This window comes from Elaeis guineensis, chromosome 9, assembly GCF_000442705.2.
Source record: "Elaeis guineensis isolate ETL-2024a chromosome 9, EG11, whole genome shotgun sequence".
Lineage (NCBI taxonomy): Eukaryota > Viridiplantae > Streptophyta > Magnoliopsida > Arecales > Arecaceae > Elaeis > Elaeis guineensis.
This window is the reverse complement of record NC_026001.2, coordinates 3,422,295-3,449,446: the sequence shown is the minus strand read 5'-3', so window position 1 is coordinate 3,449,446 and position 27,152 is coordinate 3,422,295. Positions and strand designations below refer to the sequence as shown.

The 27,152-nt window shown below is 38.2% G+C and overlaps 2 protein-coding genes and 1 long non-coding RNA gene across 7 annotated transcripts; 1 reads left to right on the top strand and 2 right to left on the bottom strand.

The window, feature by feature from the left end:
- Positions 1–767: 767 nt before the first annotated feature.
- LOC105052064 (digalactosyldiacylglycerol synthase 1, chloroplastic) lies at positions 768–9,987 on the bottom strand. The gene is made up of 7 exons (XM_010932762.4): positions 9,249–9,987; positions 5,549–5,581; positions 4,897–4,984; positions 3,083–3,567; positions 2,725–2,991; positions 2,189–2,538; positions 768–2,094 (listed from the first exon to the last, which is right to left on the bottom strand). Exons 1-7 carry the CDS (start codon positions 9,861–9,863, stop codon positions 1,557–1,559), a joined length of 2,376 nt encoding a protein of 791 aa, XP_010931064.1. The 5' UTR covers positions 9,864–9,987; the 3' UTR covers positions 768–1,556.
- Positions 9,988–12,282: 2,295 nt separating this feature from the next.
- On the bottom strand, positions 12,283–15,571 carry LOC105052065 (uncharacterized). 2 transcript variants are annotated; one of them, XR_012134182.1, is made up of 7 exons: positions 15,342–15,571; positions 15,141–15,207; positions 14,657–14,893; positions 14,491–14,558; positions 14,234–14,292; positions 13,761–14,105; positions 12,283–13,642 (listed from the first exon to the last, which is right to left on the bottom strand). It is a non-coding gene; the product is annotated as an uncharacterized lncRNA (long non-coding RNA). The 2 variants fall into 2 exon arrangements; XR_012134181.1 differs by having other exon boundaries at positions 12,283–14,105.
- A 3,275-nt stretch (positions 15,572–18,846) lies between these two features.
- On the top strand, positions 18,847–26,760 carry LOC105052067 (uncharacterized protein At4g06598). Of its 4 annotated transcripts, XM_073243914.1 has the most exons (6): positions 18,847–18,971; positions 19,083–19,107; positions 19,830–20,442; positions 25,309–25,384; positions 25,459–25,585; positions 26,237–26,760. In XM_073243914.1, exons 1-6 carry the CDS (start codon positions 18,870–18,872, stop codon positions 26,443–26,445), a joined length of 1,152 nt encoding a protein of 383 aa, XP_073100015.1. In that variant the 5' UTR covers positions 18,847–18,869; the 3' UTR covers positions 26,446–26,760. The 4 variants fall into 4 exon arrangements, with proteins under 4 accessions (XP_073100015.1, XP_010931066.1, XP_010931068.1 ...); XM_010932764.4 differs by lacking the exon at positions 19,083–19,107 and having other exon boundaries at positions 18,865–18,971; positions 19,785–20,442; positions 26,237–26,755; XM_010932766.4 differs by lacking the exon at positions 19,083–19,107 and having other exon boundaries at positions 18,866–18,971; positions 26,237–26,756.
- Positions 26,761–27,152: the final 392 nt, after the last annotated feature.

Genomic DNA, 27,152 nt, shown 5'->3' with positions numbered 1-27,152 from the left:
AATGACAGTAAATCCAAGGAATAGACCTCAATCACCCCATTTATGTTTTCATCAATGCACTAAAATTATACATAAAGGCTTTGCCACGCTTTCGACCGGAAAACCTCTCCAGGTTAGTTTTGAATGACAAAACCCTATCAACAAAGAGGAAGGAAAGAGACAGAGATTCAAGCAGCAAGACATCTAAACCCATTCTCGCAGGGTAGAATTTATGGAGAGGCTCAACTATGGTGCTGCCGACACTGATACGTTCGACCTGATGCTATCCTTTCCAGTTTATTATGGACTGCTACATTTGCAGTGATCTCACTACCATCAGGCACCATTCAGCTCACAGTTCCAAAAATGCAGCTTCCCTTTATTCATTTCCTACACAAACTGTCCAACGTAAAAATTTTAATGGGCAGGATGACAGCCTAAAATAAGAGATCAATACCACGATGAAATGAATAAAGCAGCAAGACATCTAAACCCATTCTCGCAGGGTAGAATTTATGGAGAGGCTCAACTATGGTGCTGCCGACACCGATACGTTCGACCTGATGCTATCCTTTCCAGTTTATTATGGACGGCTTCATTTGCAGTGATCTCACTACCATCAGGCACCATTCAGCTCACAGTTCCAAAAATGCAGCTTCCCTTTATTCATTTCCTACACAAACTGTCCTACGTAAAAATTTTAATGGGCAGGATGACAGCCTAAAATAAGAGATCATAACCATGATGAAATGACAAACAATAACAAAAAATAGCTAACTGTTAACATCTACAAGCAAAATTGGTCACCACTGAAATTACAAATGAAACGCGAAGTGGCAGTCAAAATTCAAATATAATAGATACACTGGCCTGCTACTACATATATTTACAGTGATTAATAATAGAGTACCAGAGTTCCAGCAGAACAATCATTTCATCAAATAAGAGTTTAAGAACTTCCAACTCTACGTCTGTACAGAGTTCTCATTCGAATTATTCATTGGAGAGCAAAATGATGTAGGTCCTATGCTTCAACTGTTCTGCACCCTAAGCAGATGTTGTATTAGTCAAAATATCCGTCACACAGAATCAGCCTGCTTCTTTTTGATACATCAATATGTGAAAAGAATCCAAAAGGGCCAAGGCTCGCACAAACTTAACCCTACCTAAAAAGTTGTTATTTCAAAGTTGAGATTTGCATCAACTGGCCACATCAACAAGGATGCACAGACTCATGATGACCAGCGTATTTTTAAATTCATGATAGCCAGCAGAATAATTAGAATCCACATAACCGCCTTTCCAACTTCCCTTATACCCAGGGTTGCAGTTTGTATTCATCTCAAATATTTACTTATTCTGAAGTATGACAGTGACAGAGGCATGAGTGAAGAATCACTGACCTGATGGCATTTCTTCCTTGCATAACAGCTTGGGAGACAGATGAAGATGCGCATCAGTGGGAGGAAATCAAAAGGGATTATGATCTCATCATGCACACTACTTTGGAAAAGCTCTTAGCCTAACTTCATCAAATAGTATATACACTACGGGATATTGTTACAAAAGGGTTTCCCTTACCAGCCATATACAGGATTCTGTACCTGAGGTGGCAAGAGGTGCAGATCCATGCAATGTTGCTTATCATAATCACGTGTACCTGGTATAGCTCCTGTAGATAACCTCAGTATCTCATTTCCTGTGAGACAATAATGAGCAAACGCCAATCCCCCATCCATGACATCTGACAAATCTGGCATGGAAATAGATTTCTTAACAGCCTTGATATTGCTGGATTTGTCTCCATTTGGCTCATCATTGTTACTACTCAACACTCGATCAAGCTCAGAGTATTCCATGAATCTCTGGGTTGCAGCCTCCCATGACAGGTTATACCTCTGCTCAGGAGTGAGGGGTTGGGGTTCATTGGCCATTGCCTCTTTCACTCGAGCAACAAAGTCCTCTGATGTCTTGTAAGTTAAGCAGTTTGGGAATGCCCTGAAAAAATCATTTGATGGGTGATCTGCGCAAATAACAAACTTCCCCATTGCCAGAGCCTCAGCTGTGGCCGTGCAAAGGACATCACTGACACTAGGATTTATAAAAACCTTGTACCTGTGAATACAACCAAATAATTGCATCAATAATTAATGAAGAAAAATGCAGCGATACATGGAAGCTAAATATGGGCTTCTTATGTAATCATTACCCATGTAGTGAATCATCTGCGTGATCCCTTCCTTTAAGGAAGTTGAGATTCAGGTCCAACTTCTGAGCAGCAGACTGAACTTCGTGTGAGTCCTCTCCATTTCCATACACATCTAACTTGAAACCTTCTAATTCATTCCGGTGCTTTGCTAACAAGTCAATCAGTTCCCTATAACCTTTCGCCCATACCATCTTTCCTAGAAAATATGCTCCTTTTGAGAATGCAAGATCTCCCCGCTCCCTTTCAGCTGCCATTTTTTCTCCAATTTTAAGAAATTTGGGATTCACACCATGAACATTGCAGATAACAGACTTGGGTAGATCCTGCGTTGCAGCAGAAAGACGCAAAACCTGCATAACAAACATCATTGATTAGTTCAGATATAAGAACGTCCTTCTCAATTGCTTCATGTTATATAATATAGTCCAGCAAAAGAAAATAACCACCAATTCCCCCATAGTACGCATATGAGACCAAAGCATAAATGAAACAGAAGCAATACATGAATGAACCACCAGAAGATTTAAAAATAAGACCTTGTGGCAGTATGCTCTCGTGACCCAGTTGTTAATATGTTTGACTAGGAAAGCTTGGATAGCTCCGTTCTTCTCCCTTTTGATGTACTCTAGGTAATTTGTGTGAACAACACCAACAACATGATTAAACTTATCTGTCCAACGCTTTCCATGATGGTACCAATTTAGGTGCTCTGGCTCTTCCAGTATTGCAATATCAGCTTCCCTGGAAGGAATAAATTGTGTAGTGTCCCCGGCAGGTATGATGCTGCGCCTCTCTTTTGAGAACTGAAGTCCAATAATATCATGATAAATAATCGGAATTTGTGAAAATTTTGCATGAATAAATGCATGACAAATATTTCCTTGAGAGAGCTACCTTTCCTGGATAAAAAGAGATCTTGAAATCTGCTTTAAAACCAACTCTTTCTTCCACCCAATTTCGTATGAAAGCCTCCTGCTCTTCTGGAGAACTAAAAGTCATACCGTTAGGATAAACCAGTTCCTGGTCAGACTTGCAAATCCAGGGGACCACCAATGTAACATCCTGCCTTGCAGATTTAGCCAAATATGCAGCTCGAAACAGTGGATTCACAGCAGTTCCGGTCATCCATGGGAGACTGGCAGTTGTCACAATTGCAACATGATGCTTCTTTTCTGCAATGTCACACTTAATTGGGTCTGTCCAAAAACCACTGTCATAGTGATGCCCTGTGCTTTCGAGCACACTGGCTATTCTCAGATCAAGTTCATCAGTGATGTTCCCGTTCCCAAGTAAGGATGCTTCCTTCTCAGAAAGAGAATGACATAGGAGCTGGTCTTTGTGTCGGCTGCACAAAGCCTCGACTATTTTATTGCATATATCTACATGGCCAAATAAAATGTTCCATGGTGTAAAATCATGAAAACATGTATCATACTGTTCTAGACTGAGCATATACTTGTATAGATCCAGATATAAAGCTCCAACTAAAGCTAAAATTTTAAGAAAAGCATGCCAAGTTCCTCATGCACCCCAGTCAAAAGACATGAATATCTGGAGTTATGTACATATGCCCTTATAAGTAAATGAAAGAAAAATTTCCTAGATTATACAGTTTTAATGAAACTCATGCCTCAAACTTGAAAACAGGCAGTGACACTTGATCTGAAGAGTCAATTATTTTTCTGCAAAAATTTATCCCAGCTGGTAAGAAACATTGGCATAAACTATCATCAATAACAAATGGTTAGTGACTTTGCAACCATATGATTGGTCAATCACAGAACACAGAATGTAAACATTTGCTCACACACATAGAGAACAAGATAAGTGAAAATGAAATGTGGCAAAAGTAAAAATGCATGATGTCAAAAGATGCATAATGTCCTACAGCAGTGTAGCTTTCCATGAAACTAGCATATCAGAATCAAGATGACCTCTCTATAGTCAGTTCTATAGAATAAAACACAAGATGATTCTGAAAACCGAAGATTATCGTTACAGATTCTTTCATGCTGACAGCGTGGGGCAGGGTGGGCCAAAGTTGCTACGAGGCATGAGGATTTTGGCAAGAAATAGAGGCATGAGGATTTGGACAGGAAATTCACATCTATGAGTTCAACAATAAAGTCAGGATACAAGGATGTTTCAAAAAAACCAGCAAGAAATCCAACAACTTGAGCCTAAGGTTTTTCATAGTATTCAGTCCCTGAACAGGCTGAGCAAATACAGATCAGAGAACCTGATTTAAAACTATCAGGGAAGGCAAAGAAATATTTCTAATGGCAATATAGCACAAAGAATTTGTGAATAGTTTCTCTATAGACCATAACTTGACTCATATAGTTAAAAATTTCCTAAATCCATGCCATCACAAACTCAGAATTTTAACTAGAGAGAGGATACCATCGGCTTATAATTGTAATGAAAACAAATGGACAAGAACAAAGTGAAGGTGGCAGATGCGACATATTATCTACCCTTTTGATACATCATGGTTGTAAGATATAAGTGGTGGAAATCAAGTATCTGAGATCAACAGGTAACTGGTGATTTGGACATCTTGCAAACTTAAATATACAGGAAGAAAGTAAGATGCAGATTACTCATATGAGATGAAGCCATAGTTATTTGATTGCTTAGCAGTATCAACCAAAACAGTTATAAGCAACCAGTCACAACAAAAGATTATGGAAACAAGTTCATTGTACCTCGTCTTATACCAAGTTGATCAAACAATGGCCCAGATTGCTTAACCAGATATGCCAAAAGTTCAGGTAGATCCAGTGGTGGAATTTCCTGTGCACAAACGAGGATTAGTACATGCATAAAGAAGATCACTGATTATCCAATATTTTTGTATCTTTAGGCATCCCAGTCACTCAATTTAGACACTGCTACTAAAATTTCCAGTCATAGGCATAGGACTAGATTTTCATGAAATATGATAGAGACGATAATGTCATTCTAATACTTGCCCAAAGGGTCAAGATGCAGTATTAGCTTGCTATAAGAGATAAGATGAAGTAATTCTTGTTCATTATGGAGAATATATTAATCCATGTTGCAAATTGTGATCCCATCTTAATATCCAAAAAACACATCTCTCACCAATTGTGGATTCTATAACTGAAACCTCAAGATTAGAGTTTGCATTATTAAGAGTGCTGTAGGAATAGAGTCTAAATTACATGCCCATGTCTCTTTAAATTTAAAGCAGCAAGAAGAGAAACAGATCAAAGTCATAAGATGTAGCCATGAGAGTATATCAAATCTTATGTGCATGGTGAAATTGCACTTGTAACTCTGAAACCTGATGTGTATCTAAAAATAATGCAAATGATAAAGACATCTACAACCAACCTTTGATTCTTGAGGCTCCTTGCAAATCGATTTCTGCAACAAAAACACCAAAAGTAAGTTAAAAAAAAAAAATGATTTGCTTTCAAATGCAATAACATGCAATTCTCATAGAGAAAAAGCACATATAGGAGGAAAAATCAAACTGAAACACAAGCAGCTCCTATAATAGCTCATGCATCATGTCTTTGCAATTTTGGGGCTGCTTGCACAGAGAAAATGCATTAGTTATTAGATTATTGAAAACGTGATCAGATGCCTGTGCTCACTTCAACAAAATAATAGACTTCATCATAGCCTAGAATTTTTGTCATATCCATGAAGGCCTAACATGACAGAGTGATATGGCCAAATCCCATAAACTGGAATCTCAAGTGACATCTAGAGCTTGAATATCTTAATGATTGAGACTCAAAGGAAAATGGTTACAAACTGGAGAATCAAGGCATGTTTGTGGATGTGATAATGAGAGAATAACAAGTAAAGAGGGGAAAAAAGAGAAACAGAACAGAACCTTGCAGAAAACAAACTGATATTGGGTACCCCCTATCTTGCTGCCAATGTCCAACCAGAACCGGCACCACATTGTGACAACAATGCTGGTATTAGTTGCAAAAACTAAAACTTCCCAAGCATGGGAATTCAAAGAACAAGCACCAGAAGGCATGCATTCATCTTGTAAACCATCTATGTACATATCCGCTCATTCATGCACAATTCCAAGTTACCCTCCCCCCTCCCTTTCCACCCTCTCTCACCACCACCTTGTCAGGACCATCAGTTTGATGGAATTTTAGGGAGGTAGGACTCACGTATTTCATTAAAATTCTAATCAAATAGGGAAGCAAGGGCTCTTATCAAAGTATTGATTAACCTATTTAAAGAGTCAAATATAAAGTTTTACAGCCCACCGCTGCAGGGGAAAAAAAAACTGTAGCTAATAAGATCAATGGTTCTATTTTTTGTTATATTATCCAAATTTATCAAGGCCAATGGTCATCGATTATATTTCTTTTATTGCCCCTTTCCGGTTCTCCTTTGCCCATGCCTACAATAGACTAGTAGTTTAGAGCAGTGTCATTCCCATGAAGGTAAACTTGGAACCAACAAACAAAATTATTATTTGGATTATAGTTTTCTTTGAGAGAAAAGTTGTTGTTTGGATTTGTTAACATTATAAAATAGAAAAGACCATGGTTGCATATGGTATAATTATCTTCCAAATTTAGAAGGTTTAAACAATTCTAGTGACTGGATTTTTTTTTTTTTTTAATTGCTTCTTGGTAAAGTTCTAGACATTTTTTATCCAGTCATAAACTTATCATGTTTAAGAAGCATGGTCCGAGTAATTGTCATTATAATAATTTCTTGAATTAATTTTTTATTTTACTAAAGGTTTATTTTAAAAGTAATAGCACCTTAATGATGGTTTTTAGACCATCAGTGATTAATAGCTACAGCACCATTAGTATACGTGTATAACCCCATGTCATTTTGGTCCATATTACTATTTTTCAGCTGGCCCCCCATGGTCTAATCCTAGTCATAGTCATGATATTTGCTGAATTTTTGAAAAAGTCACGAATAATTTGTCATGAGAGAGCTTGCTGAATTGTTCCACATACTCTTCAGTAGTTCATGAATGGATCACAAACAGAATAGTTCAAGAAAACATGAAATTCGTGAATAAATCATGAGATTATGAGCAGTTCAGTGTTGGGTGTTATCATGCAGCTCATGAATGCATGGATGCCATGGGATCTCCGGAAGCAAAAAAGATATTTTAGAGAGCATAAACGTGTTGGGGTGCTAAGAAGTGGAAAAAAAATGTAAACTCACAAGACCTCATGAAGCAATAGATGAGATGGGTTTAGGCATTATTACATAGGCCCCACTTTTTTGTGTCCCACCTACACAAGTATCTAGAGAACCAGTGAAGGCCAACAGCTTGTTCCTCTTGTTCTCTCCTGTGGGGACATTTCTCATCTTCCCATCTTCCTTTATTCTTCTGTTGGATATAACGCTCAACAGATGAGATGGGACTGGCTGTTATAACATAGGCCCCACTTTTTAGTGCCCTACCTACACAACTATCTAGAGAAACCAGTTAAGGGCAACAGCTCATTCCTCTTGTCCTCTCATGTGGAGGGATTTCTCATCTTCCATTATTTTCCAATTTCTTTTAAACTCTTATTCCTTTTTACATATTCGAAAATTTTCTTAGCATAATCAAAGATGATCTGAAATTCACTTTATTTTTGATATATTCAAAAGTTTTCTTAGCACAATCAAAGATGAGTCAAAAGTCCTGATTCCTTACTTTTTAATTATTATTTAATTAGGTAGAAATATAGCAATTCAAATGTTATTTTCACAAACTTAGAAATGATGTAGCATTAAAGCGTATGGGCCATGGAGCAAAACAAATTTATGTCTAGCATTTTTCTATATAAGTATATATACTGGTATTTTTATTTAAGTATTGTATTTTTTTTCCAAATTCCAAGATTTTCAAGCTTGTTGAATTATTCCTGAACACCAAACTTGTGACTGTGATCATGTCTTTGACCTCAAGAATATGAAAAATTCCTTCTTATAACCCCAGCCCAATTTCTTAACTAACAGCTTCAGAATCCGTTCAATCTGTAGCAATGAAAATGAAAGTTTAACCAACAAAGTTAATTTTACTTGCCATATGCTTCTCTCAAGAAAAATTTCCATACTTTCTATATGATTTGAGGGAACTTTTTTGATGGTGACTTAATAATGCATAACCTTCAGTAAACATCCAAATAACAAAAAGGGCTATCGTGCAGAACATGAAAGTGGATTCAACTGACATCCCACCCATCAGATTTTGCCAGTGATGCATGGAAGTCAACATCAAGTCAAAGCAACTGATGAATAGATCTTTCTATATTTTGACATTAGTTAATCAACACCACTGAATGAAGATTTATTAGATGGCATTCAGCAGCCTAAGCTTAATTAAAATCAAAATAACACATGTAACGTTCAATAGGTTTGATGCCAGGTGGAAAAGTAGCCAAATACGGGAGGGAAATTAGCACAACATTTGACAGTTGCTTGTATCATTTTGAAGCTTTCATCAAAAACTAATGTGCAGAAAAGCCACTTGTTAACCTAACAAACCTCCGTAAAAACTATCTAGTGTAAAAGTGACTGGAACCATCAAAAAATATTGCCCAGGCAGACACTTCACATGTAAGCATGGTTCTACATATGGTAGTATGAAGAGTAAAGTGCTGGATGATGCTACATCAGCTGTTTCAGAAAATTTGTTTTTTCATGACTTCCAATCCAACAAACTCTAGATTTTTATGTCCATTTAAAATGTAACTATCACCAACTCTTTAGAAAAATGCTAAGCAAAATTGTATTGCAACAAAGAAAAATTCTGCTTGTATCATCATCCCAGTAAAACATGATAATCCTAGCAATCCAAGCTATGATAAAATTCGGTGGTTTGGGCATTGCCTATTTTGCAGCCCTGGATATCGATACCTTTCATCTCATTGTATTAATCCCAAAACTATGTGTTCTTAACATTTATAATAAGTAGAATGAAAAGCCCTAATTCCACAAAAGGATGAGGTCGCTATGCCAGATCGCGTATACAAACTAACAAAACCCTTAAGGGGAAAAAAACGAAATTAATTAAGGATAAAAATAGGGGTTTTACCAGGCTCAATTTCACTTTCTCCACGAACTCGCTGCTCTTGAAATTCCCAAAGATATCGCCTGATTGGCTCTTCCTCTCAAGCTCCTTCAGTCTTTTCTTCAACAACCGAATCGGCTCCCACTCCTTCTCCTTCTCCTCTCCTTTCCACCGGACCCTCCTCCTCCGGCCCCGGACCCCATCCTTGCTGAGATCCAGAACCGCTCCCACCTCATCCACCTCCGCTACGATGGCATTCCTAATCCTGGATAGATCGATCCGGATTGTCGACTTGGGGCTCCACTTCTCCAGCACCTTCCGGCTGAACTCGGGCGACGAGTACGCCCGCCGGATCTCCGATAGCTTCGGCTGGATCCGCTTCACGAACTCGAGCTCCGCGATCGACCCCTCCACCGGTGGCCGCGGCGGCGCCGAGAACGCCGACGCCGAGTGGAGGAAGTTCTCCAGCTCGCGGTCGGCGAGGTTCTTGAACGAATTGGCCCTGGCCCGCATCAGCTGGAGGTCGGCGCCCGCAGAGTCCCGCACCTCCTGCCACCCCTTGGAGAGGAACGAGAAGGCCTTCTCAGCCGTGCCGGAGCTCGAAGCCGGCGGCGGTGGCTCCATGCCGAGATTGATCATGGGGGCGACGGCGATCTAATTAGGGGTAGGGTTTCTTCCTCTTCCCTGTCGCGCTTCCTCTGGTAACGTGTGGATGCGAAAGAGAAGGAGAGCCAGGGACGGCTACGAGAAGGAGGAAGTTGGGGAGGGGCCGGGGCGGAGGTTTATACGGGGCCGGGCCCGGGTCGTTGAGCGGGGCCACGTGGAAGGAGGCGCGGGTGGGAACGGCACGTGATTTCGATGACGTGGAAGGAAGCCATTGGGCGGCGGAGATCGGTGGAACAATTCATAGAATATTCTGGAGTCTGGAGAGGGGAATATCCGACGGACGAGAATGATCGATCGGCTGCCGGCGCGTTACAATGGTAACCACGTGTACAGCAACCAGGAGCCTAAAAGCATCCGTGGCTGTTGCTTTGTTTTTTTATGTTTTTTGGTAAAAACTGTGCTTGTTTCATGTATGAATTTAACAACCTCCAGACTGCAATCAATACACTTGATATCTTGGTGCATGAGCAACCTTAGGTACGGTCGTGGTGGGACGGGCGTGCGTCTTCCGCGCGAAAGAAGGATCCACCTTCCTGGCGCGGATCTACCATTGGATCACCCACCGCACGGATCTCGATGCACCCCATGCTTTATCCATCGATCAACACACATCTCAAAGCAACCAGTGGGTGATCCATTGTTAGTCGGTTCGAAAGATAGAGCCCCAAACCTATGGTTGGTATGCCGGTGTCCGGGTGCGTAGGAATTGGCAAGGGATTCATGAGCTACTGGTTGCATTCCTTTCCCAAACAAATCTTTGTTCACTGATAGGGATTGTTAGATTTGCTTTTGCCATCTGCTTTTTTTTTTTTTTTGCTATCTAATATTTTGTACTAAAAATAAAATAAGAAAATTTCATGAAGCACCACCATAACCAAAAAAAAAAAAGAAAGCATCACATAAATATGATTAAACAAGCAAAAAAAAATATATTATAATTTTATAAAAAAAGTATTTTATGCATGCAGCCAATTATACTATTGGTTCATATGGTGGTGCATCAAAATACATACCAGAGGGTCAGGACCCGCCGAAGTCAGCGATCATGATTGGATCTATATATATTTTTTCATATTACAAGATCATGTTTATTTAAATCTATAATGTATATTTAGATTATGGTCAGTCAAAAGCCGTGAGCAACCCATGTCTTGAGGATAAGAGCGTACATAACAGTGATAGTCACGTGCATACGGGCCAAGCCAAGTCACGGCAGCAAGTTCAAAAACTCTTCCTTCCATTGCCTTGCTCTGTTTCCACCACAAAAAAATGGAAAAAAAAAAAGCCTCTGCCTGTCATAGTCTCCATCTGTAAAGTAACATCCCATCAACCGGACCTTCGGCCGCTTGTCGACCAGAAATCAATCTCTGGAAGCATCTCGTTCAAATTTCAAACTTTCACGTTCCAAGAGCCTCTAGAAGGTCCCTCGCTGGCTCTTCCAAAGCACGTGTCACTCTCTGCTTACTTTTGAGGACGGTTCGGATATGCTTCGCTTGATTCTAGCCATTGGTGACATATTAGTCTATAACACGATTTCCTGGCTCAGAATCGGATGCTCCGTAGACCACATGTAGCTTGTTGAAGGATGCCATGAGTTCACATCTCCCAACTCTAAAAACGGAAAAACAGATGGCATCCACTCTTCTAAGATACGAAACTAGCAACAATCCTATACAATTAAAAGCTAGGATCTTATTACCAAAAAAGCTAGGATTTTAATTAGGCTTTTAAGTTTGATCGCAACTGCTGAATATTTATGAAAAAGAAATTGGAATGATCAATCCATATCCTCTATGTGAAAATTATGGAGAGTCCACTAATCATTTTCCTATCGACTCTTTGCCAAGAGAGTATGGTTAGTTTCTGATCAATTCCACAGTGCTGAGGATTTTCCTGTGGAGATGATGAACTTCGGACGAACAGTGAGAACCAGGGAAATTTGGATGACTGGTTGGCATCTCCTGGTTCCAGTCATATGTTTGGAATATTTGGCTCACAACGAATTCAAGAAGCCAGCTTTACCTTGTCTCCCTAAGAAGATCTAAGGAAAAGATCAAACTAGTATTGGATGGACTCCCTTCCCTACTAGATACTTCTTCGGTACTGCCTGGTTTTACCATTCTTTCTCGTTCGTACTTGGGCGGTGCTCTTCTTGTTTCTGTTTTAATAAGATGGATTCCGTTGCCTGTTGGATTTCTTTCCTCGAATTACAATTTGGCTTATTAATATATGGATTGGACTTTCAGATAAGTTGGTTGACATGACTCACTGCTATCGACGGCTTCAAAAAAAGAGTGAGACCAGTCATAGCTGTCACACAAGCAAAACATCATTTACACAACCAACAGTCCCTTGATCATTTGTGATTTGAGCATATTTCTGTGCATGCAGGGGAGTTAAGGCCTCAGAAATTTAATCCACGTAAAAAGGTGAAACATCTTTTGATGAGCAATAAGTTTCTTACCCAGACAACTTTTACTCCAGGTAAAAACAACCAAGTTCACTCACATTCCACCTGAAATTACACAATGAAAATATCGATCACATCTAAAGTAACAGCAAAAAGTAGATAAAAAAGAAGCCACTGTCAACAACTTTGTGGATAGTTCTTTGACCATCTAACCAAGAGGGGAGGATGCCCAAATCCTACCGCATGTGCAGAGACCACCAGTTACAACCTGTTCAGAAAGGTAGCCAACAATTAAGAACGATGCATTGAATTACCTCGATGATGGTTCCTGTTGGGGGATACCCACCGACTTACTGTCGGAGGGCCCGACCGACCGGAAGGCCCGACTCACTGCCGGAGGGCCCGACCGCCCGACTGCCTGGCGGTCTGACCGCCTCCGTTGGACGACTCCGACTGGCCGATAGACCGACCGATTGTCGGTCGGGGCGACCGACTGACGGATGCCATCAGCGGCTAACTACCGACCAGTCTACGGCCCATCGCCGACTGAAGGTATGTCGGACGTATCCATCCCGACCGACTAAACCCAGAGGCCGATTCACATGAAACTCGCCGACTGACGGAGGAACCCGACGCCACTCTGCTGGCCACCGACCAAGGGTCGGCCGACTCCTCCCACCGCCGTACGGCCGCCAGACGTTGTCAGCTCTGACACGGACATGCGGCCCAGTTACCTAGGGGCATTGTCCCGCCGAGAGCCGGATCAACCCTGGTGATTAGACGGCTACACGGCGACGTGACGTTTTCACGGCGGCTCTGACAGCCCACAGTGAGTTGACAGTTCCTCACTTGTCTGCGCCATTAATGACGGCGCCATACCTAGCTCCACTATACATACCGGGGAAGGCAACAGTGCAAGGGTCGATCCGCCCGTCTCTCCCACATACGCAGGCTCGCTCCTCTCTCTCTCTCTCTTTCTCAGAGCTCTCTGTCTGCATTTCACTGTTGCCCAGTCACCTCTCTGACTTGACCGTCGGAGGGTCCCCGCCGGAGCCGCCTCCGGTCAGTGCGGACTTCCTCTTGCAGGTGCACGCTTCCCGGCGATCGGGCGACGAGGCGATTGGCCGCAATAGTTCCCTTTGTCACAATACTGAGAATACATTGGACCATGTGGATTTTTCTTCATCCCAATAATGTCTAGATTGAAGGTGGCATTTCAGTTCAGGATGTATTACAGTAGCTCTGTAATAAGAACATAAGACAGCAATCTGAAAGCGAACTAATTCCCTATCAGCATTGCTCATCTGTCATTATCTGAAGAAGCTCCCTAAAAGGGTTTCATCTGAAAAAAAACAAGAAGTTTAAAATGCAGATCAACTTCATAAAATTCCAAGATAGGACAACATCAAATTGTGCAAGAGAGGATAATGGGAAGGAAACATCATCTTTGAGGATCCCACCATCAGTATAAAGTTTGGGCTGTTCAGTCATTTATCCCATCAACACTGGTAAATCTATCTCTGCACTATAAGGAAGCATTAATTTTGAAAAATTGAAGCCATATGGCATCAACATTTTTGGGGCACAAAGAAGGGTTTACGCATTAAACAGGCTTCGCTTGGAGAGTAATAATAAGGGCCTAAAAGGTCTAAATTCTTTTTCCTATCATGCTAGAGCAAGACTGATATCTAGTACTTATATGAGAGTCATGAATGCAATTTCTTATCATCATCATCATCCTCTTCTTCTTCTTCTTCTTTCATTTTGCCGTTGATGTAAAGATGGAGATCTCATCACCAAAATTCCGAGTGCACAATGAAAAACATTTAATATCTTTTTTGGTAAGAAAACATTTAATTTCTTTTCACTGAATTTGTGTTAGCAGATACATTTTACTAGTTTCAATAATATGATTAAATTGTAGGAAACTTGCTTTTGTGGTAGCCATATCGAGCAACTTTAAACATCTCATCTTCAGCCACAGTTTCTGACCTACAAAAGAGAAAAAGCTGTGTTCATAGAGGGGAACATGCAAGGGGAAGAAAACAAAGAAACCTACATAAGAGGACCATGGAACAGCACAATACTTCTCTGTTCTATAAATCTAATCTGAACCCATGTGAGAATGTCTAAAACAAAACACTAACACACAAAAGTCACGGAAAGGACTATCTCAGCAAGGCAACTTACCTTTGGAAGTGGGACCTCCCACTCGCCAGCCTTTTCCTCCTCTTCTGCTTAGTAGTGTGGCTAAGAACCTGCAAAGCAGCAAACAAACATAAGTTGCATTGCATATGTTTAGATGAGATCATAGTAAATAAATGGAATATGGCATGGGAACATCGGCTCTGATGACCTTTGCATGTGTTGTAACATCATGATCCAGAAGAAATGCAGTAATAGCTCCCTTATGAATCGGTACATCGAGATGACAACTCCTCTTGTATAGCAAGCCCGAAAGGAACATCAGGACAAACATGTGCTTATGTAACAGACATTTGCTTGAACAAATCCATTGGTGTGGATACACGCAAAACACATTGAGCGCCATTGAATCTATCTACAAGCTCAATTATGAGGCAGTGTAGCTCCACTAAAGATGGGGCAAAAACAAAGATAACATCGAGTCAGGACCTATTCAACTAAATGCGGTAGCATTACACTACTTACACTGCATGAAAAGCTTCTCATGTTAGTAAAGTTAAGGCATCATGACAGGGTGTTCTGATCCAATTACACCAAATCTGTTCTATGATTTTTTTTTTTTTCCAACTTTTATCATCAGCAGTTTCAGAAAAGCGAAAAATGAATGAATTTTCCGAGGCGCAGCGAAGGCTTACGTTTTCTTCATCAGCGCCACTTCAACATACCGTTTGTTTGCAAACATCTTCCTTTGATACCAAGAGCCTGTTGACGTTTATTGGTAAAGCATGATTAAAATGGAACCATATAAAACGTTAGAACCCTAACGTTTCCCATCTTAGGTGTCCAAGGAATATAAAAAATCAGAAATTGGACGAAAATGATAAGAAAAAGCGCACCTTTTGGGCATGGTTTTTATATTTCGATCGAAATGGTCGAGCCGGTAGCCATGGCGCTTCCGGTGGAGCTCAATGTAATCTCCTTGCAGCTACGCCAAGAACCAATCGAATCAAACAAACAGATCGAAAAAAACGAATTTGACCGAGAGAATTTTATCAGAGTGACTGAAATTTGAATTGCATCAGAAATCAAGAAAACAAAAAAAAAAAAAAAAAAAGGCCGTGGCGACGGAACTGAGGAGCTGGAAGAACCCTAGCTTTCAGCGTACTCGGAGCTTTTGGGCAGTACAGAACAGTTCTTTTCCTAAGTAATACAAAAAAAAAAATTTATTTACATACATAATTCAAATTTTAATTTATTTATCACTTTGATCTAAAAATAATAAAATATTATTTTTAATAATATTTTATCATCCACATCATCCATCCTCAATTTTTACATAAATCATGTAAAAAAAATTAAAAATATTATTTTAAATCACATTTTTAAAGCGCTATTTAACATGATGTTTTTAAAAGCGTCATTGACGTTTTAAAAAACATCATTTAAAATGATGTGTTCTAATTTTTTTTAAAAAAATAAAAAAAATAAAAAAATTATAATTTTAAATTTATAAATAAAAATTTATAAATAAATAAAAATTTTAATTTTGAATGAATTTTAAAATATTAAAATTTAAATTTTTAATTCAAATAAAAAAAGATAATTTTAAATTATTTTTTTTAATTATTTTTTTTAAAATATCTAAACAAAAATCTTAAAAAATTAAAAATATCATAGAAAAAGAAAAAATGAGAAAAAAATATGAAAAAAATAAAAATTATAATTTTAAATTTTAATTCAAATAAAAAACATCATTTCAAATTCTTCTCTATTTCAAATTAATTTTTAAAAAAATATTCAAAAAAATAAAAAATAAAAAGTGCCATAAAGAAGTCAAAAATTTTAAAAAATAAAAAAAATTAATTTTAAAATTTTTAATTTTAATTAAAATAAAAAATATCATTTCAAATTATTTTCTTCATTTCAAATTAATTTATTTAAAAAATATTCCAAACAAATAAAAAAATATCCTAAAAAAATTTCATAAAAACAAAAAAAGTAAAAAAATAAAAAAAATTATAATTATAATTTTAAATTAAAAAATTAAAATTTTAATTTGAATTCAATTTTGATAAAAGAAAAAAATGCCATAAAAAAGTGAAAAAAAGGAAAAATATGAAAAAAAATAAAAATAAAAAATAAAAAAATAAAAATTTTAACTTTAATTCAAATAAAAAATATAATTTCAAATTACTTTCTTCATTTCAATTTTTTTTAAAAAAATATCTAAAAAAAATTGATGTAAAAAAATAAAAAATACTATAAAAAATATATATATATAATTGAAAAAAAATAAAAATTATAATTCTAATAAAAAACTTCACCCTCAACACAACATTCCATCCGTAGAAATTGAGAGTGGATGACTTGGACGATAAAACATCATTCAAAATAATATTTTATTATTTTTATAATAAATTGATAAATAAATTAAAATTTAAATTATTTATATAAATAAATTTTTTTATATTATTTAGAAAAAAAATTTCAGTACGGAAAGAGGCCGTGGAGGATTGCGAGAACGCTGGCCGTCATAATCCGTGGGTGTTTAACAAGAGTCCTTTCTGACTTAGATATAATTGCCATAAAAGTGGTCGTCTGATGGATGATGACGCACAGTCCCCTCTGAGACTCTATGATCCGAACCGTCCAAGTGTTGGACCCAAGAGTGGGAAGTATCCTCTTATTGAGATCCTGAGGCACACTAAACTGGTTTAACCGCTTAGTCGGCATTGAAAGCAGCCGTCCTGGGCAAGCGGCCTAATTTTCCGTCCAAAACCTTGTTATCAGGCTCTATGAAACCCGGCCCAACCACATTACCAACTTTTCTCTGCAACGCGACATCAGGTGACAATTAGGTTAAATGGGATCGGATAGAGGTAGCATGGAATACAAAATAGATAAAAAAATCTGTCCATCCGATTCTAAATATTTATTAAAAAGATCAAAAATCTCAATATAAGTCTGATATTCTATAAAGTGGATAATTTAAATTGATCTATAATGAATGAAATCAAGTTAAACAGACAAAACGGTCAACCTTATCGATGATGATACCTGCGTCTCAAAAATTTTGGTGGCTCGTTTTCCGTGATTTTATTCCATGCAGACGCTAACAACCTGCGTAGCTGTTTGACAGTGATGTTATGAGAGGCTAATTAAACATCCTCCATCTAATTCAAGGAAAAGCAAGAAGAGGCGCAAAACACTTGCAACCATTAATTAGCATAGCAACCATCCCATCCAATTTGTGAGGTGTCACAGCTCAAACATCACATGCATACATGATGCATCCGGAAAGGGCCTACAAGCTATGCTAGGAGAGCAGTTACATGCATGCATTGTAAAGGATGGTACTACACAAGTACCAAAGAATAAAGGTGGCACCACATGTCCACTTCATGTGCAAGAAAAGTGACATAAATGCCTGCCCCGTAGGCAGCATACCTCTTTAAAGCCGGAATAGAGTAGATGGATGATGCATCAAGGGCGAAGGACATACGTTAAACATGAACATTAACATGAACATAGATGATGCATTGCCGAGCAGCGGGAGGTGAAAATAAGGCGGAGGTCGCGACCGCCGGCCGTGAAGGGAAATACGGCTTTTGCGAGGGTGGGGGGCTGGCTCATCGCCAGGCGCCAGTAGGCTTTCCCGTACGGAATCATCTTGCGCTCACCAACTCTACTACGCGTCCCCCACAGTCGACACAAGCACGTAATGATGTTATTTTCTTCCAACCAAACTCCCAAGGTTGAAAAAAAAAAAAAAAAGTCCCAACTGTTATGATGTAATAGCCGTCATATGACCAAACTGTGTACTGTATATATTAATGTTATCTAAATTACACAAAAGAAGATTAAAATAGAAGTATGATAACTCAAACAACTACTAATTGTTACTAAAATTAAATATAATAGTTAGTGATAGAAAAATATAATTATTCGCTTGGATGGTTAGTTATTTGATAGAGTATATTATATGTATTGGTGATCAAGTATATAGATTATCTTTCAACTATAATAATTATAATAATATTTGCTATTATGATTAAAAATAATAATCAACTGTAGGAAAATGATTATTGTTTGCTGTTCAAATTGCTACTCAAGAACAGACTTATCTTTTAGCCATCAAAAGTTTTCACTTGAGATTATCATTTAATTAATTAGCATCATTTATAAATTTTATTCTCATTATTATATGGCTATTCTTATAATAACATGATCATTAAATAATAATTTTTATTATCTAGACATCTAGGAAGAATATGTATTGGTGATCAAGCATAGTTTTACTTAATCAAAAGGTTGAGCCATGCTTTAGAAATTTGAGGATCTTCCAAATAGAGCATCAATTTTACCCTCAGCGGTTCGCCAAAAGTACCTGTTTATGTCTTTGGTACTTTTGGGGTACACATGACATGTTCTCAGGTACAAACTCCTTCCCTCGCTTTAAAACCCCCATCCTCTCTGTCTCCCTCGCTTCGCTCGCTTCTCATCTCCCAAGTAGAACAAGAGTGCAGGTATGACCACCCAACCCCCACACACGAGAGGAGGAAAAAAAAAAAAAAGAGAGAAAAATAATCACATCTTTTTTGCTGATATTTCTTGCTGTTTCCCTTTTTTTTTTCCAGTTCTTCGTCAAAGGACGATCGGCCGGTTTGTAATCTGTTTCAATTTGTCTTTTTCTTTTTCTCATATTTTTCGGATCGATTTAATCTTTTGTGCGTGTTTTTACGCAGTTTTTCTTTTCCGATCTCGTTGCTTTAAATTCAAGATTCTTCTTCATTGGAAAGTTGGCAAGATTCGGGTTACTGTTTCATTGGTCCCGATTTTGATCTTAGTAGAAATATTGAACGGTAGGGTTTTAGTTCTTGACCTCTTTTTTGTGTTTCTTTTGTGATTCTTGGGGTTTCTGGATTTCATATTGTATTTTTTGCTTTCTTCTTCGCAATGCCTTTCTTTTTCTTTTTTTTTTTCTTTTATGGTTTCCAGTTCTGATGTTCGGAGTCTCAGCAAGAAATCTCTAACGGATAGAAGGATGACAAGTTAGGATTTTGGTTTAAACAGATTATAGGGCTTTTAATGTTCTAATCTTGGAGATTCTCATATGAAAATCTGTTAAGAGAAATATTTTTTTTTATCTTTTTTGTGTTTCTATTTAGATTTTACTGCAATGCAGGCAGATTTTGGTGCTTAGTTTTTATCCCCTATTCTTGAAATTTTTCCTCACTGTAATTTGCTTTGAAATTTTGTTTCGAATGTTTGAAATTGCTTCGGTTTCTTCTTTAGACGCTTCTGGTGTTCACAGTTTTCAGTTTTGGGTTTCCTTACAGAAGAAGGGAAGCTTTAACATGGTTTTGGGTAATTGTAAATAACAGAGCAAAAGCTAGCCCTAAATTATCCCACCATGTCACGCCCAGCCCACCTCCCTCCTCGCTGCCCATTTCAGAACAGGGGTTTGCTGCCCCGTGCACTGGATTCCACACCACAAACCACACTATATAAGTTTCCATCCCAAGGGTCCATCATAGATGAGAAACCCTCATGGCTCGATGACCTCTTGACTGACTCGGAAAGTAGTCCTAGAGGGATCTCTCATCGGAGATCTTCAAGTGATTCTGCAGCAATTCTGGATGTCTCGGCAACTTTGGGTGGTCCGATATCCCCTATCAATGAAGGAAATGCTTCACCAGTTGGTGCTCTTCATAAATCATCAGAAACCACAGATGGGGGTGCAAGTAATTCTGGGTTTGAGGCAGGTAGTGCGTTTGAAGCAAGCTGTGTTTACGGCCCTAACTCTCCCCGCCAAAAGAGTAAATTGACCAGTTCAGAAAGCTCGATAGTGACTGCTTTGTTGGAAAATGTTCCTTGGAACCCATTGCAATATGTAACTATGGATTTTCATAATGGCTCCAATAGTAGTGAGTCCAATGTGAGTGGAGAAGTTCTTGTTGCAACAGGTGATCATGATCCAGAGAAGGCAGCAAGAAGGTAGGTCATTTTCCTTCCACCTGCATCTAGTATATATATAGGTGATCTTTTTCACTGACTAGTTGCAGCTTACTCTGGAAGCAGCAAGCAATTGCTCATGTATCAACAATGTTATACTTGTAGCTCTCTTTTTTGTTGTTTATGTAAATATTCATTGTTATATTTCCATTGGATGTATATCTTGCATTGTCAGCTATTATTTTTAGTAGGATGGCTAGACAAGATTTCTTTTAGAATTCAATGAAACAAATAAGCTACAACATATTATAATCCATGATAAGAGCAAAAATCTCATATGAATTAATATACAAGAATAACTGTATTCTATTACATGCTGATGATCAAAGAAATCTGAATGATGTATGCAATGCTTTTGAAGGTATATCAAATACTTAGGTTAATATGAATTGAGTCGTAAGATGTTGAATGAGACATGGTTGACCTGATAATATGTATTTACTGTTTGAGCACTGGAAATGCTTGAGCATTTGATATTACATTTTCCCATCTTTCACAGGTTCTTGAGTTCTTATTTCTATGATTCAAGATCGTGATAGATATCGAGAACTGGCCTCTTTTTGTTTAGAGTTGTAGTGTTACAAACATTTGATGGCTATAAGGAAGAAATTCGATTTTATGTTTGAGAACTTGGGTTTTATAAGCTAGGTACTTGCAAGTATTACAAGTGATTTATATTTTGAGTTTTAGAGGTTGGATACTTGTTCTATTCACAATTATGTGTTGAATGTTTTATTGGATTAACAAGTTTTTTGGACCTTTTTTTTCCATGCAGAACTCTTGTTCTCATCGTTTCAAAGTTTCTATTTATCATGCTTAAGCTAACCTTAAATCATTCAGTAGTATTATGTCTATTATTGTTGGCTTTATATGGCTTAGGCATGTGACCCACTAAGGTTTGAAAAACATGCATACAATATGCTGTCATCCTGATGTTGACCCCTTTTGAATTAGTGTTGAAATTTTGGCCAAGGCAATGGATTAGAGTGGGTCTTGCAATGAAGTGGAAGGCCAGTTGGCTGGAACGAAGACCCCTCTTATGCAAAAAAGGATCAACCATATGAGATTCTTTTAGTTATTAAAAAGGCTTCCATGGAAGGAAAGAAGAGATGGTTTAGTATTGGGAATACTCAAGTCTTCGGAAGGCACAATTTATAAGATAAATCATTAAAGGGAAACAAGTTTATATTCATTATAAGACTATATATTGAAATTGAAATTCAAAAGTATAGTCAGTTCTTGGACCTTTTCCAGATTGAGATTTGATTTGTAACTACTTTGGGCCTGAAATGGTTGCTATATGGTAGTTACATCAACTTCTGCTTATTGTTCTTGAGGTAGTACCTTTTTCTATGTCAGCTCAACCATCTGTATATTGGAAAAGTTCTGTATTTTTTGATAAAAGAGATTTTTGTTGTGAACCATTTCCATGCATTAAATGAATCATCCTTACTTGAAGTTTCTTAGCGAGGAACAAACATTTACTACTACTTGAAGTCTTCAAGTCAGCTATTTTTAAGGGAGGTAATTACTCCACAAAAGGTTGTGTTTGTCACTTAACATTCTTCAATCTCCCCCGCCCCACTTCTTGATTTTAATCTGTATTTTGTGTAGGTGCTCATTACTTTTATTAAGATGGAATTTTGCAATAAACTTGTGATGCATGGTTATGATTCCATGGGGAAATGAATACCCATGAAGAGTTTAAACCAGTCTCCATAATTTGACAGTATTATTTCGACTACAGTGGTATATTTCTCTAGCTACCACCATTATGATTGCTAGAAGCATCTCTTGTTTAATATTTTGAAGTCAGGCCTTCTCTTTAAAGCCTGTGATAAGTGATTAATGATGAGGATGTATATGTTCATAAAGATAATCTTTCAAGATTGCAGGATGGAGTGAATAAATGGAAGCTGGATTTCTGCTGGACTATTTATTGCAGAATCTCTCTTGTTTTCTATCTTATCACAAATCATATTACATGGCCGTAGCATGTCATGTTTTGTGGATTTACATGCCTGGGTGTTTAGGGCCTTTTAGTGTATTGGGGCTCCTTGACCATGGCTTGTTGGGAACGTAAGGCCTTGAGCAGGTTTCTAGGTCCGCTGCCCTCTTAGGGTTTTTTTTTCACTTCTCCTGTTTATTCTCGTCATTGTGAATATTTACATGAAACTGAATAAAACAAATATAACATATTTAGTTAGATGGAATCTCCCTCTCTCTCTCTCTCTCTCTCTCTCTCTCTCACACACACACACACACACACACATTTTCTAACTAATACTACTAGCAGCATTTGTTTGAACATGACAATTATGGACAGGTATTATGGCACCAATGGGAATATTTGAAACAATATTCAAGTAACCAAGTGGTCTCAGAGTGTTACATTACTATTGGTGTTGAATGTGCTTACATGACCAAGTTCCAAAGTGTCATGTATTACATATGCATGATTCAGGAGTACCATCACACTAGGTGTGTGATGACACATTTGTGAAAGGTTGATTCCTCTTCTCCCCTTTGATCTAGTGTTTCTTTTGCTTCTGTAATAAGCAATTTTCATTTTCAAACAATAGATGTCAAATTTTTTAAAACAAGTCATATATGATTTATTCTATGTATATTCAATAAAGAGTGGTGGAGGCACCAGCAAGAAGAGGATGCAATTACGGATGCAAGGACTAGGAAGAGAGGTAGTTTGAAAAATTATTGGATAGTGGTAGCATGGAAGGATCAGATTTGGGTACCGATATACTTACCCTGTAATAGACATAAATAGCTACTCTAAATCTGAAGAACTCTTGAAGATGGGGTTTGAGAGTTGTGTTAACAGTAATAGTAGTTGAAATATTTTGTTTTAGCAAGTAGAGTAGGATGTGTGTTTCATGGTTCTCCTGTGACTCTTGCCTTTATCATGTTATTTATTGACTTATACCTATGCATTTGGATTTATCTACATTGTTTTTTTTTTTTTAAAGCACTGTCACAATGTTGCAAATGTGACATGGACTAGAAATTTGGTTATATTCATGAAATTCTGCTTGATCATTTTATGGCCCATCTCTAGAGATATTGAGACAGGGCTAAGTCTGAGGTTGTAATTTTTTTATGTGATGCATCTCAAATCATGAAATTGTGCAAATTGGATCCTTGATATTGTTGATATGTCTTGAATTACCTCTAAGGAAGACAAAGAGCATCACAGTGTATTACAATTTTAATGCTGTAAGCTCTTCTGCAACATGCTTATGTTTAGTAGCTCTTAGTCTTAACATCCTCTCACCAATAACAAGGGGAAGTTATTCAGGAAAGGACCTCAAAAGGTACTGTATCATTGTTTTGCTGCATGTATATGGTGTGCTTCATTTTGAGCTATTGCTTTTCTGCACGTCTCTGTACTGATCCACCATTCTGTATGCTTAGATGTTTTTGTTGTTTTAATGTTTGTTGTTCTAATCATATTTGTGAAGGTAGATAAAATAATGATGTTGTCATGCCTCTACCCCTACAGTCTCCATTTGTTGTTAGATCATGAATGAAGTCCCAAGGACATTTTGTCATGTACTTCTAATTGATTTAAGGTGTTATTTTAGTTGTGTTGCCTGGCTATCTACCTGACCATTATTTCATTGTGATCTTTTTTCCTCATGAGTGGTGACAGTGGTGTAGATTCCTAATTTATTCTGAACTGTGAACTGGTTTTTTAGCATCCTGGTTTAGCCATCCATTTTTCCAACAATACCTGGTATGTCAAGGGGGGCAAGGCTGTGTTGAATATGATTGGCAAATCAAGGAGGGTTTTTAGTTGTGTGAGAAGTGGAAGGTGAAGAGTTCGAGAGAGAGAGAGAGAGAATGTTACCTCATCAAAGGTCATTGCATGGCAGGAAGATGACAGAAGGGATTCTTTGTAAGATAGGAGGAACATATATTTGCCTAATGTGCACTCTTGGCACATCACAAGGGTTGAAAAACTCGGCTTTGTCACAATCAATGACTTTTCTAGGATTTGAGTGCAATTTTCTGGTAGAGGTTAGTGATCTGTGCTCAGACTGACTGCAGTATGATGCTGATTGCTGAGCATAGCATTCGGTTGTTCTACAAAATCATGCCTGATCCTGGCCTGTGGCTTTATAAGTAGCCTTCGGTTGTCCTACAAATCTTGCCTGATCCTGGCCTGTGGCTCTATGATTTAAGCCCAATCCTGACCCTTGCCTGTGGCTTTATGATTTAAGCCCAATCCAGGTGCAAGTTTGATATTTCAGGTCACATCCACATCCCCCTGGATCTGATTGAACTTAGGTCTCTTGTTTGCATTTGTGTCAGAAAGACTTGAACTTTGCCTAACAAATTTTGCTGTACTTTTTATATATGAGTGAGTTTCTGAAAAGTCAAGCTGTTCAAAATTAGGCATCTTGCTCTAGCACTAACATAACATAGAGAAATATTTGGTGTGTCACATATTGCAGATTCAGTGATGGTTGACTTATCCCCCAAGCGCAGCAGTTAAATATTTCTGTACTATTTATGTTCCTGAGTTTGTGGTTTTGTTTGTCGTATTGAAATCAGTAAGTTATGTTACTAAGAAAGTATGAAGTATGAACACTGTTCTTTGCTGGTGTCAGACTTGGGGGCCGCCCATTTTACCTGCACCCTTTGAATGGGTTCATTGCACTGCTTAGACAATGCTAATGCTGTCTCATGATTATATTCATCTTAAATGAAATATAATGAATTTGTAGAAACCATTTTATGACTCTCATATGAAATATAATGCATTTGTAGAAACCATTTTATAACTCTCATCATGGACTCCTGTATTTACATGTTGACATGTTTCTTCAGGCGCTCAGGACAACGATCTAGGGTCCGTAAGCTTCAATACATTGCCGAACTTGAGAGAACCGTTGATGCACTTCAGGTAGTCATGTTCTCATTTACCTTGTGGATGAAAATTCTTGATAGAAACATTGCCTGAGTCCGTCTTCCCTTTAGACTCTGAGAGCAGACTTGGCAGCAAGAGTTGCTTCTCTGTATCCGCAGCATTTTGCTTTATCCATAGAAAACAAGAAACTGAGGCGGCAGATGGCCATTCTTCAGCAAGAGAAGATGATGAAAGATGGTGAGTGTGATTCTTTGTTTCTTGTTGACTTTGTATAAATAGATTGCTTGGATACTTACTAAAATTTATGTTAATAAGTCACAGTTGGCCTGACTAACAAATCATGTCAAGTTATTTACATCTGAAACTCGCCTAACAAATGTGGACTTCTGTTCGTTCTGATTCTCATGTTTCAAACTGCAACGACGGAAACAAAATTTTAAAATTATAGACATAGGAGCCAGCCGCCTCCTATGTCTACTGCACCCATTGTTTAGGCTGTGATGGTCAAAAGCAGCCGGTTTTCTCGATTTTCTGTTACTGTGTATTTAAAGATTGGACATGTTGCAGTTTTGACAATACTTGTCCCTGTCATCTACATTTTGTCTTGATTTTTTTTTTGTTTTGGTAAGTTTATAAATGTGTGGTGGCACATGAAGATTAAGGCATCTTCATAAATTATCTGCAGCCATGGTTGCAAATTCACATCCTAGCTTTGTCTGAATTCTGGATTGCTCTGGCCTTAGCAACAGCCAATGCGTAAGCTAGGAAAGAGAGGGAACCTCTGTTATCAGAGCTAACCCATAATATTCCTTTCGGTCCTATTTACATGGTACAATGATTATAATTTTTTATTTTTCTGAACGTGTTGCAAATTGCCAAAATCTGCAGGCCAGTGTCAGTCTCTGAAGAGTGAAGCAGAGGGGTTAAAAATGATTTATGGGTGTCCGCGGAGAAGCAAAAGCGCCGCTTCTTGTTTCGAGATGGGCTTTTCAAATGCAGATATCTCCTCAGGTGATAATGGTTGGCAGTCGTTGAATTTCGGGAAGCTGAGTCTGGGTGGGAGTCCAGTTGCTATGAAACATGGTCTTGGACGCTGACGATGGACCCCGGTCGTCGTCCGGGGAGTGCAGCTCTCCAAACCATCTTCCTGCTAGGATTGTTCGAACCCACGGGCTGGTAAGGTTATGCTACCCCTCTGAGCAAATGGGACCCCCGTGGTAAATGTGGTAGGAAGCATCTCCCTCCAACTGCAGAATTCTGAATGCATGTACATGCTTGCGCAGCTTTAATGTGGTCTTCAATCGCTGGTAGATTTATGAAATTATGAGCGGAACTCTTCAAAGCTATGAGATATCTAAACTCTTATAATATTATCTTTAGCATCTAAAATGGTGACGATTTAATCGTCCGAATATTCTGGTGAGATGGGTGATGGCCTAGCTACTGATAGCGCCACCAACTGGTCTAAACGGTACGCCAACCGCATACGTGGAAGAGTCTCCAATGTGGACTGTTACGTGCTGCCATAAGTGTGTAGTTTATAAAGCCGTTCGGAATGCTTTTACTTGCCAACCGCTTAAGGGGAGCAGGGGTGGCAATCGAGTTGGGTGTGGGTTAGGTTGAATGGTGCAGGTCGGGTTAAAAATTTTGTCAATTCAAATTTAATTTATTTATTGAACAGATTAAAAATTTAAATATAAACTTGATTTTTTATAATTAAAAATGTGAGCTGACCTCATCCACAACTTTTTTATTAAATGGGTGGAAGCGGGTTGAATGTATTGAGTGGGTTTTTAGCTGGATG